Source organism: Dendrobates tinctorius, unplaced genomic scaffold (assembly GCF_039654945.1).
Source record: "Dendrobates tinctorius isolate UK_male_01 unplaced genomic scaffold, ASM3965494v1 ptg000004l, whole genome shotgun sequence".
Lineage (NCBI taxonomy): Eukaryota > Metazoa > Chordata > Amphibia > Anura > Dendrobatidae > Dendrobates > Dendrobates tinctorius.
The window spans coordinates 38,876,810-38,893,106 of NW_027361672.1; the positions used below are offsets into that span (position 1 = coordinate 38,876,810).

General features: G+C 43.1%; 1 protein-coding gene and 1 long non-coding RNA gene across 14 annotated transcripts in view; one reads left to right on the forward strand and one right to left on the reverse strand.

The window, feature by feature from the left end:
• The window catches only part of LOC141083020 (uncharacterized), a 169,510-nt gene that overhangs the window by 83,466 nt on the left and 69,747 nt on the right, over window positions 1-16,297 (forward strand). The gene's annotated exons all lie outside the window — the stretch shown is intronic.
• Window positions 13,345-16,297, reverse strand: part of LOC141082965 (enoyl-CoA hydratase EchA19-like) — a 112,966-nt gene continuing 110,013 nt past the window's right edge. For all 12 annotated transcript variants that reach the window (XM_073567134.1, XM_073567108.1, XM_073567071.1 and 9 more), the window contains one exon: window positions 13,345-14,308. In XM_073567134.1, coding sequence (XP_073423235.1) covers window positions 14,088-14,308 — 221 coding nt within the window. In that variant the 3' untranslated portion in view covers window positions 13,345-14,087. The remainder of the gene's footprint in view (window positions 14,309-16,297) is intronic.

Here is a 16,297-nt window from a genome sequence, read left to right on the forward strand (position 1 = left end):
TATTAGGGCTTCTTTTATTGTAGTACAAGCTGTAGCTTATTGATGCCATATTGGTGACCATATGATTTACTTTAACTCTTTTTAAAGCAATCTTTTGGCGGAAATAAAGTGCCCCAAAAACAGCAATTCTGCTTTTTTCATCATTAGTGTTCACCATATTGTATAAATATTACATTTAGTTGGTCTGGACAGTCCCATCAATAGTGAAACCAAATATGTTTTATTTTTTTTACATTTAATTTGTTTACGGATAAAAGGTGTGATATGAACGATTATATTTTAGTTTTTAAATATTCTTCTTTTTTTTAATGGTTTCACTTTGGGACTTTAGCCTACAATCACATGATTGCTTGTATGTATTGTAGAATTACCCATCTCTTTTCACAGTGTAAAAACATGGCAGACATGGCACCCAGCCACCTTACCAATGTCATCAGCAAGCCACAGTTCTGTTGTGAGGCAGCCCGTGGCATTAAGAAGGAACACCTTTCCCCATTTCCAATCTCTTAAAAGGAATTGATTACCAGAAGCAAAATGTAGAGACAGAGACCGATTCCATCAATGTGTCAATTACTGGGCTGCATGCTGTAGTTTGAATAAAATCAGTTTTATTAGCAAACGTTTATCACTAGAGGACTAGTAAATGTGCTGCACTGCAGTCCTCAATATTCATGGGCGCAGTATGACCACATCCCCATCACTGATTGGCAGCTTTCTGCCTATGCACAGTGTACACAGAAATCTGCCAGTCAGTGGTATGTGTGGGGTTATACAGAGCTCAACTTTAAGAAAACGTACCGTACTCTATTTGTCAGTTCCTAAAATGGAACAGACAAACTGAATTTCCAAATGGACATCTTGACAGAAGCCCTAAGTGCGTTAGGGCTTATACCCATATCAAAGCCATAAGCTCTCTGTATGTCACTGTATTAGGTAGGTATTACCCCCACTGGCTATTGATTCTTCTACAGAATACCTCTGTAATACAGCATCAGAATGAACAAGACAGTATCAATTCTTTACCAGATTATCAGATTTCACATGACTTACTGCTTTATAAGCCTCTTTTTAAAACTGGGCATGTGGCAGTATGGTATGCCATTATGAGTTTAATTATGCTTAATTATGTGCCATGTTTCTCGTTACAGTTGTCTTAAAGGTACATACACACAAATATATTTATATATATTTTTTGTGGGAATGCTACTCACTTGGATGCGTGGTGTGGTTACACAGGAAACGTTTCCATTTAAATGTCCAGACTGGTTTATTGATGCTTCATAAACCATGCCAGAAGCAAAGGAATATAAACAGCCTTTCAGTGCAGGCAAAACAAAGTAAACAGTGCCAACAAAGTCACTTTAGAGACAGTCCAGGACAGACAGGCTGGATAGCATCCAGTATACCGGTTAAGTCCGAAGACATCACATAGTAGGTTTTCTTACCTACTGTGGGGCATGTGAGCAACCAGACCCGCCCATCTCTCAGGCTGCTATCCGGGCTGAAGATTACAATATAGTCCAGGTATGCCACAGTGTAATTTTTTAGGGGGTGTGAAGATCCGGATCACGCTCCTCTGGAAGGTGGCCGGGGCACTCCCTGCAGCCCAAATGGCATCTGGACGTTTTGGAAGCATCCGTCGGGCTTAGAGAAAACCGTCTTTGCGTTGGTTTCTTGTAACTTGGAGATTTGCCAATATCCCTTTGTTAAATCCACAGTGGTTATATACATTGCCGGGCCAAACCTCTAGATGAGCTCATCGACATGCGGCATCGGATATGCGATGAACTTGAAGACTTCATTCAGCTTACAATAATTGTTACAGAACCTCTATCCTTTGGGTTTTGGTACCAGGACAATTAGGTTAGACCACCTACTCTTGAGATTCATCAATGACCTTGAGATCCAGTAGGTGCTTTACTTCCTTGGAGATATGCTCTTGCTGGGCCTCGAGAATTTGATATGGCTTCAATTCACCTGCACTTGAGATTCCATCAGAACCTCATGTTCTATGACCTTTGTACACCCCGGCAAATCTGAGAACAGATCCCTGTTCTGCTGCAACTCCTGACACTGCTGTTTTTGGGCTTTCAACAGAGTCTCAGCTATTGCGTCTCCTTCAACATTTGCTTCTGGCTTGACCAGAAAACGAGTTTCAATGGGCTTCCTATCTTGCCACAGATTGATAAGATTGATGTGGTCCACTTAGTATGATTTTAGTCTTCCTGGTTGATGAACCTTGTAATTCACTTTACCAAGCTTCTCCACCACCTCATAGGGGCCTTGCCATTTGGCCAAAAACTTACTCTGCAATGTGGGAATAAGTATGAGGACTCACCTCACCCTGGTTGACCGATTGTAGACCTTAGCTTGAGCCTCTTGTGCCTGGAAGAGAGGTCTTGTTACGAAGGGAATCACCTTCACAATCCTCTCCTGCATCTGGTTGATGTGCTCGATGACGCTCCAGTAGGGTAAGACTTTGGCTTCCCAAGTTTCCTTTGCTATATCAAGGAGACCCCACGGATGTCGGCCAAACAGAAGTTCAAACAGGGAGAATCTGGTAGAGGGTTGTGGAATCTCCCGGATAGAAAACAACACTTATGGTAGGAGACAGACCCAACCATCTTTTTCAATGACCTTCTTAAGCATACTCTTAAGTGTTTTATTGAACCTTTCCACAAGGCCATACGTCTGGGGATGGAAAAGCAATGTCTTTATTTGTGTAATTCACAGGACCTTACACAGTTATCAACTCATCAACTTATAAAGTGGTGTAATGGTGTTCCTTGTTCGGCTATGATTTCCCTTGGTAATCAGGTCCGGGAAAAACCATGGACCAACTAGAACTCTACTTTTTGCAGAGAAGTTTCTCAGGGGAACCGCTTCAGGGTATCGCAGAGCATGTATTTATGCCCACGAGCAGATTTAACCATGGGACCGATCAAGATCAAATTCACTCAAATGGCACTTCTATGATAGGTAACGGCAAGAGGGGATTTCGAAAGTGAAAGTTGGAAGGGGTTAGCTGGCAGGTGGGAAAGGACCTGCAATACTTTAATATTTCCTGGTGACATCCGGGCTAATAGAACCTCTGCATGACTCGTTTGAGTTTTGTCCATCTCCAGATAACCACCCAAGATATGAATGGGCAATGTCCAACACCAGCCATCTATAGAGTCCTGGTACCAAGATTTGTTCCACCACCTCCTCCCTCACCTTATTAACCCGGTACAATAAGTTCCCACTCAACATAAAATAGAGAAACTTGGTGTCAGCCCCTGGTTCCAGCACTATACCGTGTATGATGGTTACTTGTTGAATGCCTCCTTTAGCGTTAGGTCCCTATGTTAGGCGGACCAAAACTTTTCGCCAGTCACCTCTAACTCAGAAATGTCAGCCTCAGAGGACCTACTCATCCCCCACAAAGAAAACAGTCTCTTACCCGAGAAATTGAGCCCTGCCTCCTTCCTCCACAAGTACTAAAAGAAGCAAAAGTCCACGCCTATGATAATGTGGTGCAATAATTTTTGGACCACACCAGCCTCGGACTCAGTACCTTGGGCCATTTCAATGTCAACTATGGCCACTGAATAGTATTTAGTGTTATGAACGAGTCACCGTAGGAGGCAAAAACAGAAATGCTAGCTAAGTCCAGAAAACCAGAGAAGTTGGCAGCTATCGGATTGCAGACCCCTGAACCTATCAACAACAACTAGCAGTAGCCGTGGGGGGTTCCTACGGTGCCCTAGACCCCTCGATCACAGCCGGAGAACTACATAGCCTAAAGACAGAAAGGGAAATCTAAACTGCCCCAGAGCAGACCCCAAAGCAATAGGCAGCCACCAACATATAATGACGGTGAAGCAAGAAGAAAAAACACTAACACAGATAGAAAGATAGACTGAGCAAATGATGAGGCCCAAGCTAACTAGATAGGACAGGATAGAAAAGCTGCTGTCTGCAATCCGCCAAAAACCCTATCAAAACAAGAGCCAACAGACTGACAGGGAAAAAGGCCCTGAAGACGCTAGGCTTCAAAAAGACTATGTCAGCACTCAGGTATTTTCTGAAGACAGAGCAAAAAGACACAAAGGAATTCAGCTCACCCCAGCAGGGAATGGCAGAATCCAGAAAAACAAGGCAAAATTAAACCAAAACACAAATGCAAAAAGCAAGGCAGAAAACTTAGCTTTTCAGGAGCAGGAATCAGACTGGTCTCCTAGAATCCCTCAGAGAAATCACCAGCGAGGCAGAAGGGCGTCAGCTGCCTTATATCCAGTCAGCAACTCCCGTCACCCAGTCATCCTCTACCAGCTCAGGTGTTTGGTAATCAGCCTCACTACCTTCCTTCACCAGAAGAGGGAGTTCATCAGACCTCAATGGTGAAGGGGAAAATGAACTCATAACAGTACCTCCCCCTTGAGGAGGGGTCACCGAACCCTCATCCACGCCACCAGGGCGATCAGGGTGAGCCCGATGAAAGGCACGCACCAATCTTTTCGCATGAATATCAGAGGCAGAGACCCAGGAATTATCCTCCTGACCATAACCCTTCCACTTAACCAAATACTGGAATCTCCGTCTAGCCAGACGGGAATCCAGTATCTTCTCTACCTCATATTCCATGTTACCTTCAACCAATACAGGGTCCAGAGGTGCCACCCCAGGAACTACTGGTTCAACAAACCTCTTCAACAAGGACTTATGAAAAACATTATGGATTTTAAATGTGACAGGAAGAGCCAACCGAAAAGAGACCGGATTAATGATCTCCAAAATCTTGTAAGGTACAATAAATCTAGGCTTAAACTTAGGAGAAGCTACCTTCATAGCGATATTTTTTGATAATAACCAAACCATATCACCCTCCTTAAACTGGGGACCAATGGTCCTATGTCGGTTGGAAAACCGCTGGGCCTTTTCCTGGGAGAGAGATAACTTATCCACCACTTGGTCCCAGATCTGGTGCATTCTCTCCACCACAGTGTCAACACCTGGGCAGGCAGAAGGCTCCACCTACCCTGAAGAAAATCGAGGATGAAACCCAAAGTTACAAAAAAAAGGTGACATCAAAGTTGCAGAACTAGCTCTATTATTTAAAGCAAATTCGGCCAAGGGCAAAAATGAAACCCAATCATCCTGATCAGCGGAAATAAAACATCTCAAATACGACTCCAAGGTCTGGTTTGTTCTCTCCGTCTGTCCATTGGTCTGAGGGTGAAACGCAGAGGAGAAGGACAACTGAATTCCCAGCTTGGAACAGAAAGTCCTCCAAAATCTAGACACAAACTGAACTCCTCTGTCAGATACAATGTTCTCAGGAATCCCGTGCAAGCGAACCACCTGTTGCAAAAACAGGGGCACCAACTCAGAAGATGATGGCAACTTAGGGAGTGGTAAAAGATGAACCATCTTAGAGAACCTATCACAAATCACCCAAATAACAGTCATTCTCTGAGAGACAGGCATATCAGAGATGAAATCCATTGAAATATGGGTACATGGCCTCCTGGGGACCGGCAAAGGCATCAACAACCCACTAGAGCGAGAACAAGGTTTAGACCGGGAGCAAGTCCCACAGGACTGCACAAAATTCCTGACATCATGAGACAAGGCGGGCCACCAAAAAGACCGACTCACCAGATCTCTAGTACCAAAAATACCTGGATGACCAGCCAATGCAGAGCAATGAACTTCAGACATCACTCTCTTCTTCCACTGGTCAGGAACATACAACTTTCCACTGGGACAACGCTCAGGTTTGTCCTCCTGGAACTCTTCCAGAGCACGTCTCAAATCGGGCGAGATGGCAGAAAGAACTACCCCTTCGCCTAAGATGGTAGCAGGCTTGGTCACCACAGGAGAATCAGCCAAGAAGCTCCTAGAAAGAGCGTCAGCCTTGACATTCTTAGTGCCAGGAAGAAAAGAGACCACAAAATCAAAACGTGTAAAAAACAAGGCCCATCTAGCCTGTCTAGGGTTCAAGCGTTTGGCCGACTCCAGGTAAATCAAATTCTTGTGGTCAGTGAGAACCACGACTTGATGTTTAGCTCCCTCCAACCAATGTCTCCACTCCTCAAATGCCCATTTCATGGCTAACAGTTCCCGATTCCCCACATCATCGTTATGTTCAGATGGGGAGAACTTTCGGGAAAAGAAAGCACAGGGATTCATTTTAGATGTTACAGGATCCTTTTGGGACAAAACAGCTCCTGCACCAATCTCAGAAGCGTCCACCTCTACCTGGAATGGGAGTGAGACATCAGGTTGCCGCAAAACCGGGGCAGAAGTGAATCTACGCTTCAGCTCCTGAAAGGAAGAAACAGTCTCCGGAGACCAATTCAACACATCAGCACCCTTCTTAGTCAGATCAGTCAATGGCTTGGCAATACTAGAAAATTTTGCTATAAATTTCCGATAAAAATTAGCAAAACCCAAAAACTTCTGAAGGGCCTTCAAAGAAGTGGGCTGAACCCAATCATAAATGGCCTGAACCTTGGCCGGGTCCATTTCAATAATTGACGGAGACAAAATAAATCCCAAAAATGAAATCCTCTGTACCCCAAAAAGGCATTTCGATCCCTTGACATACAGGGAATTCTCCCTCAAGATTCGAAATACAGTCTGTACATGTTCCCCATGAGAATCCCAATCCTTGGAGAAGATCAAAATATCATCCAGGTAGATAATCAAAAATGTATCCACAAAGTCTCGGAAAATGTCGTTCATGAAGCACTGGAAGACAGAAGGGGCATTAGTGAGCCCAAAAGGCATCACCAGGTACTCAAAATGTCCCTCCGGAGTATTAAACGCCATCTTCCATTCATCCCCATGCTTAATGCGGATAAGATTATACGCCCCCTGAGGTCAAGCTTGGTAAACCAGCAAGCACCTTTAACTCTGGAGAATAGATCCGAAATCAGGGGTAACGGATACTGATATTTAACAGTAATTTTGTTGAGGGCACGATAATCAATACAAGGCCTTAATGAACCATCCTTTTTGGCCACGAAAAAAAACCCAGCACCTAATGGTGAAGAGGATGGTCTAATATGACCCTTCTCCAACGCCTCCTTAATATAGGATCGCATAGCCTCGTGCTCGGGTACAGATAAATTGAAGAGCCGACCCTTGGGAAATTTACACCCCGGGCTCAGTTCAATTGCACATAACTCCTATGAGGAGGCAAAGATGCAGATTCATTCTCACTAAATACATCATAAAAGTCCGTCAAATAGTCAGGAACATCATGTGACTGGGGAGAGGTGGAAAAAACTGGAGCCTCACTAAGTGCACACCGACAACCCCAACTCACCACAGACACAGATTTCCAATCCAAAACTGGATTATGAATTTGCAACCAGGGAAACCCCAGAACAATGGTATCATGCAAATTATGCAACACCAAAAATCAGCAATTTTCTTGGTGGTCTGGGGCGACCCGCATTACCACCTGGGTCCAAAACTGAGGTTTATTTTTCGCCAAAGGAGTAGCATCAATCCCCCTCAAAGGGATAGGCGTCCGCAGAGGTGTCATAGGAAATCCACAACGTTTAGCAAAATCCAAGTCCATTAGGACACCATCAGGTGTTTGGTAATCAGCCTCACTACCTTCCTTCACCAGAAGAGGGAGTTCATCAGACCTCAATGGTGAAGGGGAAAATGAACTCATAACACTTTAGCTTCCCCATGAATACAGCAGATGCCAACTTTCTTCCCAGGAATCAGTTGGAAAGGAAGGATCATTCTCACGGGGGTCACCAAACTCTCTGGCAGTCCAGTCACTTTCAGACCATTAACCCCTTCACTACCAAGGGTGGTTTGCACGTTAACTCCTGGGCCAATTTTTACAATTCTGACCACTGTTCCTTTAAGAGGCAATAACTCTGAAACGCTTCCATGGATCTCGGTGATTCTGACAACGTTTTCTCATGACATATTGTACTTCATGTTAGTGGTAAAATTTCATTCAAATAACTTGTGTTTATTTGTGAAGAAAACAGAAATTTGGCGAAAATTTTGCAATTTTCCAACTTTGAATTTTTATGCCCTTAAATCACAGAGATACGGCATACAAAATACTTAATAAGTAACATTTCCCACATGTTTACTTTACATCAGCACAATTTTGGAACCAAAATTTTTTTTTGTTAGGAAATTATAAGGGTTAAAAGTTGACCAGCGATTTCTCATTTTTGCAACACCATTTTATTTTTACGGACCACATCACATTTGAAGCCACTTTGAGGGGTCTATATGATAGAAAATACCCAAAAGTGACACTATTCTAAAAACTGCACCCCTCAAGGTGCTCAAAACCACATTCAAGAAGTTTATTAACCCTTCAGGTGCTTCACAGGAATTTTTTGAATATTTAAAAAAAAAAAAAATGAACATTAACTTTTTTTCACAAAAAAAAACTTCAGGTTCAATTTTTTTTATTTTACCAAGGGTAACAGGAGAAATTGGACTGCAAAAGTTATTGTGTAATTTGTCCTGAGTACGCTGATACCTGATATGTGGGGGGAAACCACTGTTTCGGTGCATGGCAGAGCTCAGAAGGGAAGGAGCGCCGTTTGACTTTTTCAATGCAAAATTGGCTGGAATTCAGATCGGACGCCATGTCACGTTTGGAGAGCCCGTGATGTACCTAAACAGTGGAAACCCCCCACAAGTGACCCCATTTTGGAAACTAGACCCCCCCAAGGAACTTATCTAGATATGTGGTGAGAACTTTGAACCCCCAAGGGCTTCACAGAAGTTTATAACGTACAGCGGTACAATTAAAAAATCATATTTTTTCCACAAAAATGATCTTTTCACACCCAATTTTTATTTTCCCAAAGGTAACAGGACCCTAAAAGTTATTGTGCAATTTGTCCTGAGTATGCTGATACCCCATATGTGGGTGTAAACGACTATTTGAGCGCATGGCAGAGCTTGGAAGGGAAGCAGCGCCATTTGACTTTTTTGGCTGGAATTGAGATCGGACACCATGTCGCGTTTGAAAAGCCTCTGATGTAAAAAAACAGTAGAAACCCCCCACAAATGACACCATTTTGGAAACTAGACCCCCTAAGGAACTTATCTAGATGTGTGGTGAGAACTTTGAACCCCCCAGTGCTTCACAGAAGTTTATAATGCCCAGGCGTGAAAATAAAAAAATCTTATTTTTTCCACAAACATGATCTTTTAGTCCCCAATTTTTTTTATTTTCCCAAGGGTACCAGGAGAAATTGGACCCCAAAAGTTGTTGTCCAATTTGTCCTGAGTACGCTGATACCTCATATGTGGGATAAAACTACTGTATGGGCACACGTCGGGGCTCGGAAGGGAAGTAGTGACTTTTTGGAATGCAGACTTTGATGGATTGGTCTACGGGTGTCATGTGCGTTTGGAGAGCCTCTGATGTGCCTAAACTATTCAAACGTCCCACAAGTGACCCCATTTTGGAAACTAGACCCCCACGGAACTTATCTAGATGTCTGGTGAGCACTTTGAACCCCCAAGTGCTTCACAAAAGTTTATAACGCCTGGGTGTGAAAATAAAAAAATATTTTTTTTCCACAAAAATGATATTTTTGCCCCCAATTTTTTATTTTCCTAAGGGTAACAGGAGAAATTGGACCCCAAAAGTTGTTTTGCAATTTGTCCTGAGTAGGCTGCTGATACCCCATATGTGGGGGTAAAACACTGTTTGGGAGCATGGCAGAGCTTGGAAGGGAAGGAGCACCATTTGACTTTTTCAACGCAGAAATGGCTGGAATTGAGATCAGACGCCATGTTGCATTTGGAGAGCAACTGTTGTGCCCAAACAGTGGAAACCCCCCAATTCTAACTCCAACCCTAAACCCCAACATACCCCTAACCCTAATCTCAGCCCTAACCCTAGCCCTAACCCTAATAGGAAAATGGAAATAAATACATTTTTTTAATTTTATTATTTTTCCCTAACCAAGGGGGTGATAACGGGGGGTTTGATTTACTATTTATGGCGGTTTTTATATTTGGCAGCTGTCAAACGCTAAAAGACGCTTTTTATTGTAAAAATAGTTTTTGCATCACCACATATTGAGAGCTATAATTTTTCCATATTTTGACCCACCGAGTCATGTGAGGTCTTATTTTTTGCGGGACGAATTGACGCTTTTATTGGTATCATGATCGGGCACGTGACATCTTTTGATCGCTTTTTATTCCAACTTTTGGATGCAGAATGAACAAAAACCAGCGTTTCATTAATTTCTTTTGGGTGGTGCGCTTACACCGTTCCGCTTGCGGTAAAATTGATAAAGCGGTTTTATTCTTCGGGTCAGTATGGTTACAGCGATAACTCATTTATGTCTTTTTTTATGTTTTGGCGCTTTTATGCAATGAAAACAATTTTATATAAAAAATAATTATTTTTGCATCGCTTTATTCTGCGAGCTATAACTTTTTTATTTTTTCGCTGATGATGCTGTGTGGTGGCTCGTTTTTTGCGGGACAAGATGTCGTTTTCAGCGGTACCATGGATATTTATATGCGTCTTTTTGATCGCGCTTTATTGCACTTTTTGTTCGGCAGTATGATAATAAATCATTTTTTTTGCTTCGTTTTTTATTTTTATTTTTTAAGGGGTTTGCTAAAGGGGTTAACTAATGGGACAGTTTTATAGGACGGGTCGTTACGGATGCGGCGATACCAAATATGTGTACTTTTATTGTTTTTTTTTATTTCCAAAAAATGAATTTATTAGGGAATATTTTTTTTTTAAAATTTATTAAGCGATTTTTTATCAATTATTTTTACACTTTTTTTTAAACTTTATTACATTGTCCCAGGTGGGACATCACTGTCCTGTGACAGATCGCTGATCTGTCACATCACAGATTGCTGTGACAGATCAGCAATCTGTCACAGGCACTACACATGCTTCCTCCTTGCATGCGCTATGCAGGCATGAGGAAGCCAGCTCCCTGCAGACCCCCGAAGGTCCCTGCCGCCATATTGAATCCGGGGACCTGCAGGGAAGGAGACCCCGGCAGCAGCGCTGCACATTGCGCTGCTGTGGGGGGCTCAGGGAAGCACGGAGGGAGCCCCCTCCCTGCCGATGCTTCCCTTTAACCCCCGGTACACCGCGATCGTGTTTGATCGCGGTGTGCCAGGGGTTAATGTGTCGGGGGCGGTCCGTGACCGCCCCTGACACATTGTGCCGGGTGTCAGCTGTGATAACCAGCTGACATCCGGCCGCGATCAGCGGCGCTCACCACGTGGGCGACACTGATCGCTATGACGTACTATTCCGTCCATGCGAATTAGGTCCCAGGTCACATGGACGGAATGTTACATCCATTGTAGGAAAGGGGTTAACCTTCATGGGTCAAGCTTATGGCCCCTCGCTGGGTGGACAGCTCACACTGCAGGCCGGATACGCACAGTATAAATAGCGGAGTTCAAGGCTACAGTCCATCTGCTTGGAGACAATGGGCGGCTATATGGCCTGGGCTGTGACATTTCCAGTATGTAATATCGCCAGCTGAGACCTTCGACATTACCTCTCCCACCCCTTTGGACCTTGGATGCCCCACTCTGTGTTGGGACTTCCAGTATGGAGTGGTTTGCCTCCCCAAGGAACCATCAACCCCCTGAAACCATTCAACCAGTCCTTCGGTCATCGGTGGGGAAGGGAGTGCACAAACCGGTCCATGACAAATCACTCTACCATCTGCGCAGGCATAGAGGACTCTGGCTGCATCCATTTTTGAATAAGGTGCAGCAGATAAAACATTTTGGAGCGATGGGGTTTGAAATGGTGAGATGCCCAGGGATGGACCCGTTGCACCGACAGTCACTGTCACCTCCAAGCGTGATAAAATTTCAGTTTACAGTTTCACATATTCTTTGGTGTCTTGTAAGGATGTCATAGTAGGCCTTTTGGGGCTCCCCCATTAAGTATGGCACCAGCACTTTCGCCCATTGCTCTGTCAGAGTTACTCTCCCTATACGACCTTTTCAAAAACGATGAAAATGGCCTCCATGTCGTCATCCGGGGTAATTTTCTGCAGAGCTCTCCTTACCACCTTCTGGATGGAAAAATCATCAGCTGACCTTGGAGTCAGAGCTGCCACCATGCCACAAACTGCCTTTGTGAGTAATTCAATCTACCACTGCTGTTGTCGGTGCTGGAATTGTTGCTGCTGTTGCTGGATCTGTTCCATAAGCATCTTACTCATCTCCTGTTGTGCCAGATGTTGCTGCTGCTGCGCTTGCATCAGGTGTTTAATTAGGTCCTCTATGCTCTCTGACATTGCTTCCTGGCTTATAGCCACCTTCACCCAAGACATGCAGCACTACTGTAGCAGTCACTCTTATTCCCTGGGAACACCGCTGAATTCTCCACCATATGTGGGAACTGTGACATGAGTCAGAATGATAAAGGAGTCCAACGTCAGAAGCCAGGAGGGTACGTCATAAACAGAAGGAAGAGACAAAAGCGTGGTCAGGTAACGTTCCAAGGTCAGAATACCAGAAGGATAACGGATCAGAGCAGAAGGAGTTGAACAGATGGATGGTCAGAACGAAGTCCAAGGTCAGGCAACAAAAGATCAAGGATACAGAACTCAAAGCACAGGAAGCACAAGCCTCACTAGCTGAATGTACATCTGGCAAAGGTCTGGGAGAAACAGCTGTTGGCAATCACCTGGGATAATGAACACTTGGAGAAAGCCGACAGCTCCCAGTTTCAGAATGGGTAGTTGAGCTGTCAATCAATACACTGACAGCTCAGTACAACCCTGTACCAGATTGGATGGCTAAGCTGTCAGTAACTGCATCCCAGACACACTGAGTGGTGAAACCGTGACAGGAATGCTACTCACTTGGAAGCGTGGTGAGGTAACACAGGAACAGTTTCCATTTAAATGTCCAGGCTGGTTTATTGGTGCAGCCAAAACCATGCCACAAAGGAAAATAAATGGCCTTTCAGTGCAGGCAAAACAAAGTAAACAGTTCCAACAAAGTCACTTTAGAGACAGTCCAGGACACCCAGGCTGGATAGCATCCAGTATACCGGCTCAGTCCAGAGACATCACACAGGTCTTCTTGCCTCCACACATAGACCATGTGTCAAGCAAACAGACTCCATTTTACCGTGTGAACCACAACAAGGAGTGGGGCTTAGCCAGACCCGTCCATCTGTCAGGCTGCCAGTCAACCTGATCTAGATGCACAGAACAAGCGTCTTAGTACTATGTGCACTAGAATTATTCCAGGTTCACATCACAACCACCTCCTCGATACATACCTCCCATCAACTATGTGTCAGGTAGCCACCTTACAATAAATATGAAAACACCACAAGCATTGTAAAGAAGATGTAATATGAATTACCATTTATTTTATTTTTTATTTATAGACATCACATCAGTTTTATGTTAACAGATTAGACATTAGACATTTAAAAAAGCTAAAATTATGTAAAAAGTTAAAGGGAATCTATCACCAAGTTTTTGCCACCTAATCTGAGAGCAGAATAATGTAGGGGCAGAAACCCTGATCCCAGCGATGTATCGCTTACTGGGCAGCTTGCTCTAATTTTGATAACAACAGTTTTATCAACAGGAGATCACTACCATAGAACTAATGAAACTGCAGCCGTGTAGTCCTCCATATACATGAGCTCTGTATAACCCTGCCCCCTACCACCGATTGGCAGCTTTATGTCTATGTACAGGGTACACAGAAAACTGTCAATTTGTGATTTGAGCAGGGTTATACAGAACTCAGCATTTAGAGATCTGGCACATCTGCAGTAGATAAAACAGTGATTTTATTAAAACTTCAGTAAGCAGCCCATCGCTAGAATCAGGGTCCCTACATCATGAAGCTCTCAGATGGGGTGGCAAACACATGGTTACAGAATCGCTTTACTTATACCTCTGTATGACTTCATTCAACGTAATCGATTCTGCAGTATCGTAATGGTCAATGTGTCAATTTGTTTTAGAACATTGCTGGTAACTTTTTCACATCTTTGGTACCAGTGGTATACATCGATATATTAAGTAAATGGCTAATGCCTTATCAAGCATCTGAATAGAGAGTATCTACAATTTCCCTTTTCTCCCTTCCCCGGCAGCAAATCTGCTTGCACCAGCAATTGACTCCTCCGCTACAACTTCTGTTCCATGGTTAAATTCAAACTGCATTGCATCCATGAAGCTTGTGGCATCAAATGTGCTGTAATAGGCAGAAGCTCTGTCACTTCGCATGCACTTCTGAGGGAATGAGGAGATCAGTTCTGCTAACTCAATAGCACTCTGAAGACCTAAATGTAGCGGAAAATGGGATATTAGAAGCAATAATAACACATTATAACAAAGTCACTAAAACAATACTTAATTAGAGAAAGCCAAAGGCACAAAACTGTTATGTAAAAACCAGCTGTTTATGAATTGTTTAAGCCAAGAGATGGTATTACTGACATGATAAATGATGTATGAACAATATGTCATCCATTAGAGCCTTACACTAGGTTTTTTCCATGTACACACCCAAGCTATTTATCAAAAAGACTTGTCACCATCAAGGAATACGTAGTGTACGGAACATATAATCATGCAAAATTTTTAAGGCTGCCATACATATTAGACTAAAGTTGGCCAAAATCATCAATATAGGCAGGATTGGCCAACATTCTAATGTGTATGGGGGCCTCCCGACTCGGATTGGCCATTGAACTTCTATAGGCTGGATCCTTTTCGCCCAAAGGCAGTTAAGCCTGTAGAATTTCCACAGTTGATTATTTTTATTAGGGTAGAGATAAGCCACTGCCAGAAGACTTTGGCAGTGGCTCTTTCATAGAGAACTTAGGAGTTCTTGGTAGAGCCAAGCGTTTCTGTGTATGAAGGAGTCAGGATAGACAGATGTCAGCTGCATGATCATTTGACAGACAGCTATTTATTATGGACAGTAGTGTTTAGTGTTTGGTCTCGGGGCAGGTGGGAGATATTAGAAAACAAAATTTCTACATGCAGGTGGATTCTGACTGTAAATTCTAATGTTGTTTGAGACCAAGACAAACTCTAAAATCAAAAACTTCAAGATGACCTAAATCAATTTTCCCCGATAAAAATCATGTTATTTTGCTCCTAAAGCTTATGTCTCCATTTTACGCTTCTTAATGTCAGTCTCCACCCGAACATCCTTTAGTTAGCATGACCTGCCAGGAAAAACATGCCAAATGTCATTCTACTTTGCTTACAGTATATTCGGCAAACGGCACTTGATTTTATTAGCATTAGTTTTAAAGATAGCCCATTACCTGCCAAGCAAAACAGTCATATTTTAATTTGAATCAGGGCAACAACATGCCCAGGGTGCAAGGCAGCTGCGCGGAGTCTGTAGAGACATTAGTCACCTCTTGGATGAAATGATGGGAGTTTCAGGAGGTCTGAATAATATTCTGTGCTGTAATATTGTACACTTCATACGTGATCACCTCCCTTGGTTCTCCTTGTATACAAGTTGCGTCGTACGCATACAAACACAGACATCATGCAGAAAATGTCTTGGCCTCGAGTTCTGAAACACAGCTCAAATCTACTGTGTAGTGCAAATCATAACAGATTAGCCACATAGATCCAAATAAGATAAAAAATGGACATTTTCCAGGTTAAAAAGACTAATGCTGCAAATGGTGGAACATCTGGCTGAGCCAAACATATTACAAAACACTGGACATCATATGGAGCCTGTTACCTCCCAAACAATGTAGACACCCCTAATATGTAATCATATATTAATTACCTACCTTTTTATCTTCTTTAGTTGAAAAATTCAAATGTAACTTGATGTCATGTTTTAAAAGCAGACATATATATGGCCCCATTATATCCCAATGTTTGCAGTGTAGTTCTAAGGATACACTTGCCATCAATGTAGACCGTGCATAGTAGAAAATCAGAATGAAGTAAAAGGCAATGGCCATTAGTTTAAAGCGAATGTTACCATACAAACTGCCTACATTATCCAATAAACTCATCAGACCTGATGAGAATGGTGTTCTTACTTCATTTACTCCATCACTTATAGACAGCTTTCAGTGTAGTCAGAAAGTGATGAGTGGTGCAGGCACGGTAGAGCTCATCATGGACAGAACTAGCAGAGCTGAACCACATAAATCTGTGATTTTATGAAAATGACAGCAAGAAGCCCAGAAAGATCAGCTTCACCGCATGTTTCTTCAACACTTTTATGGCTCTGTTGGGCCTCCACTTGAACCTCTGAAAGAATGACATTTGGACAAAACCCCAAA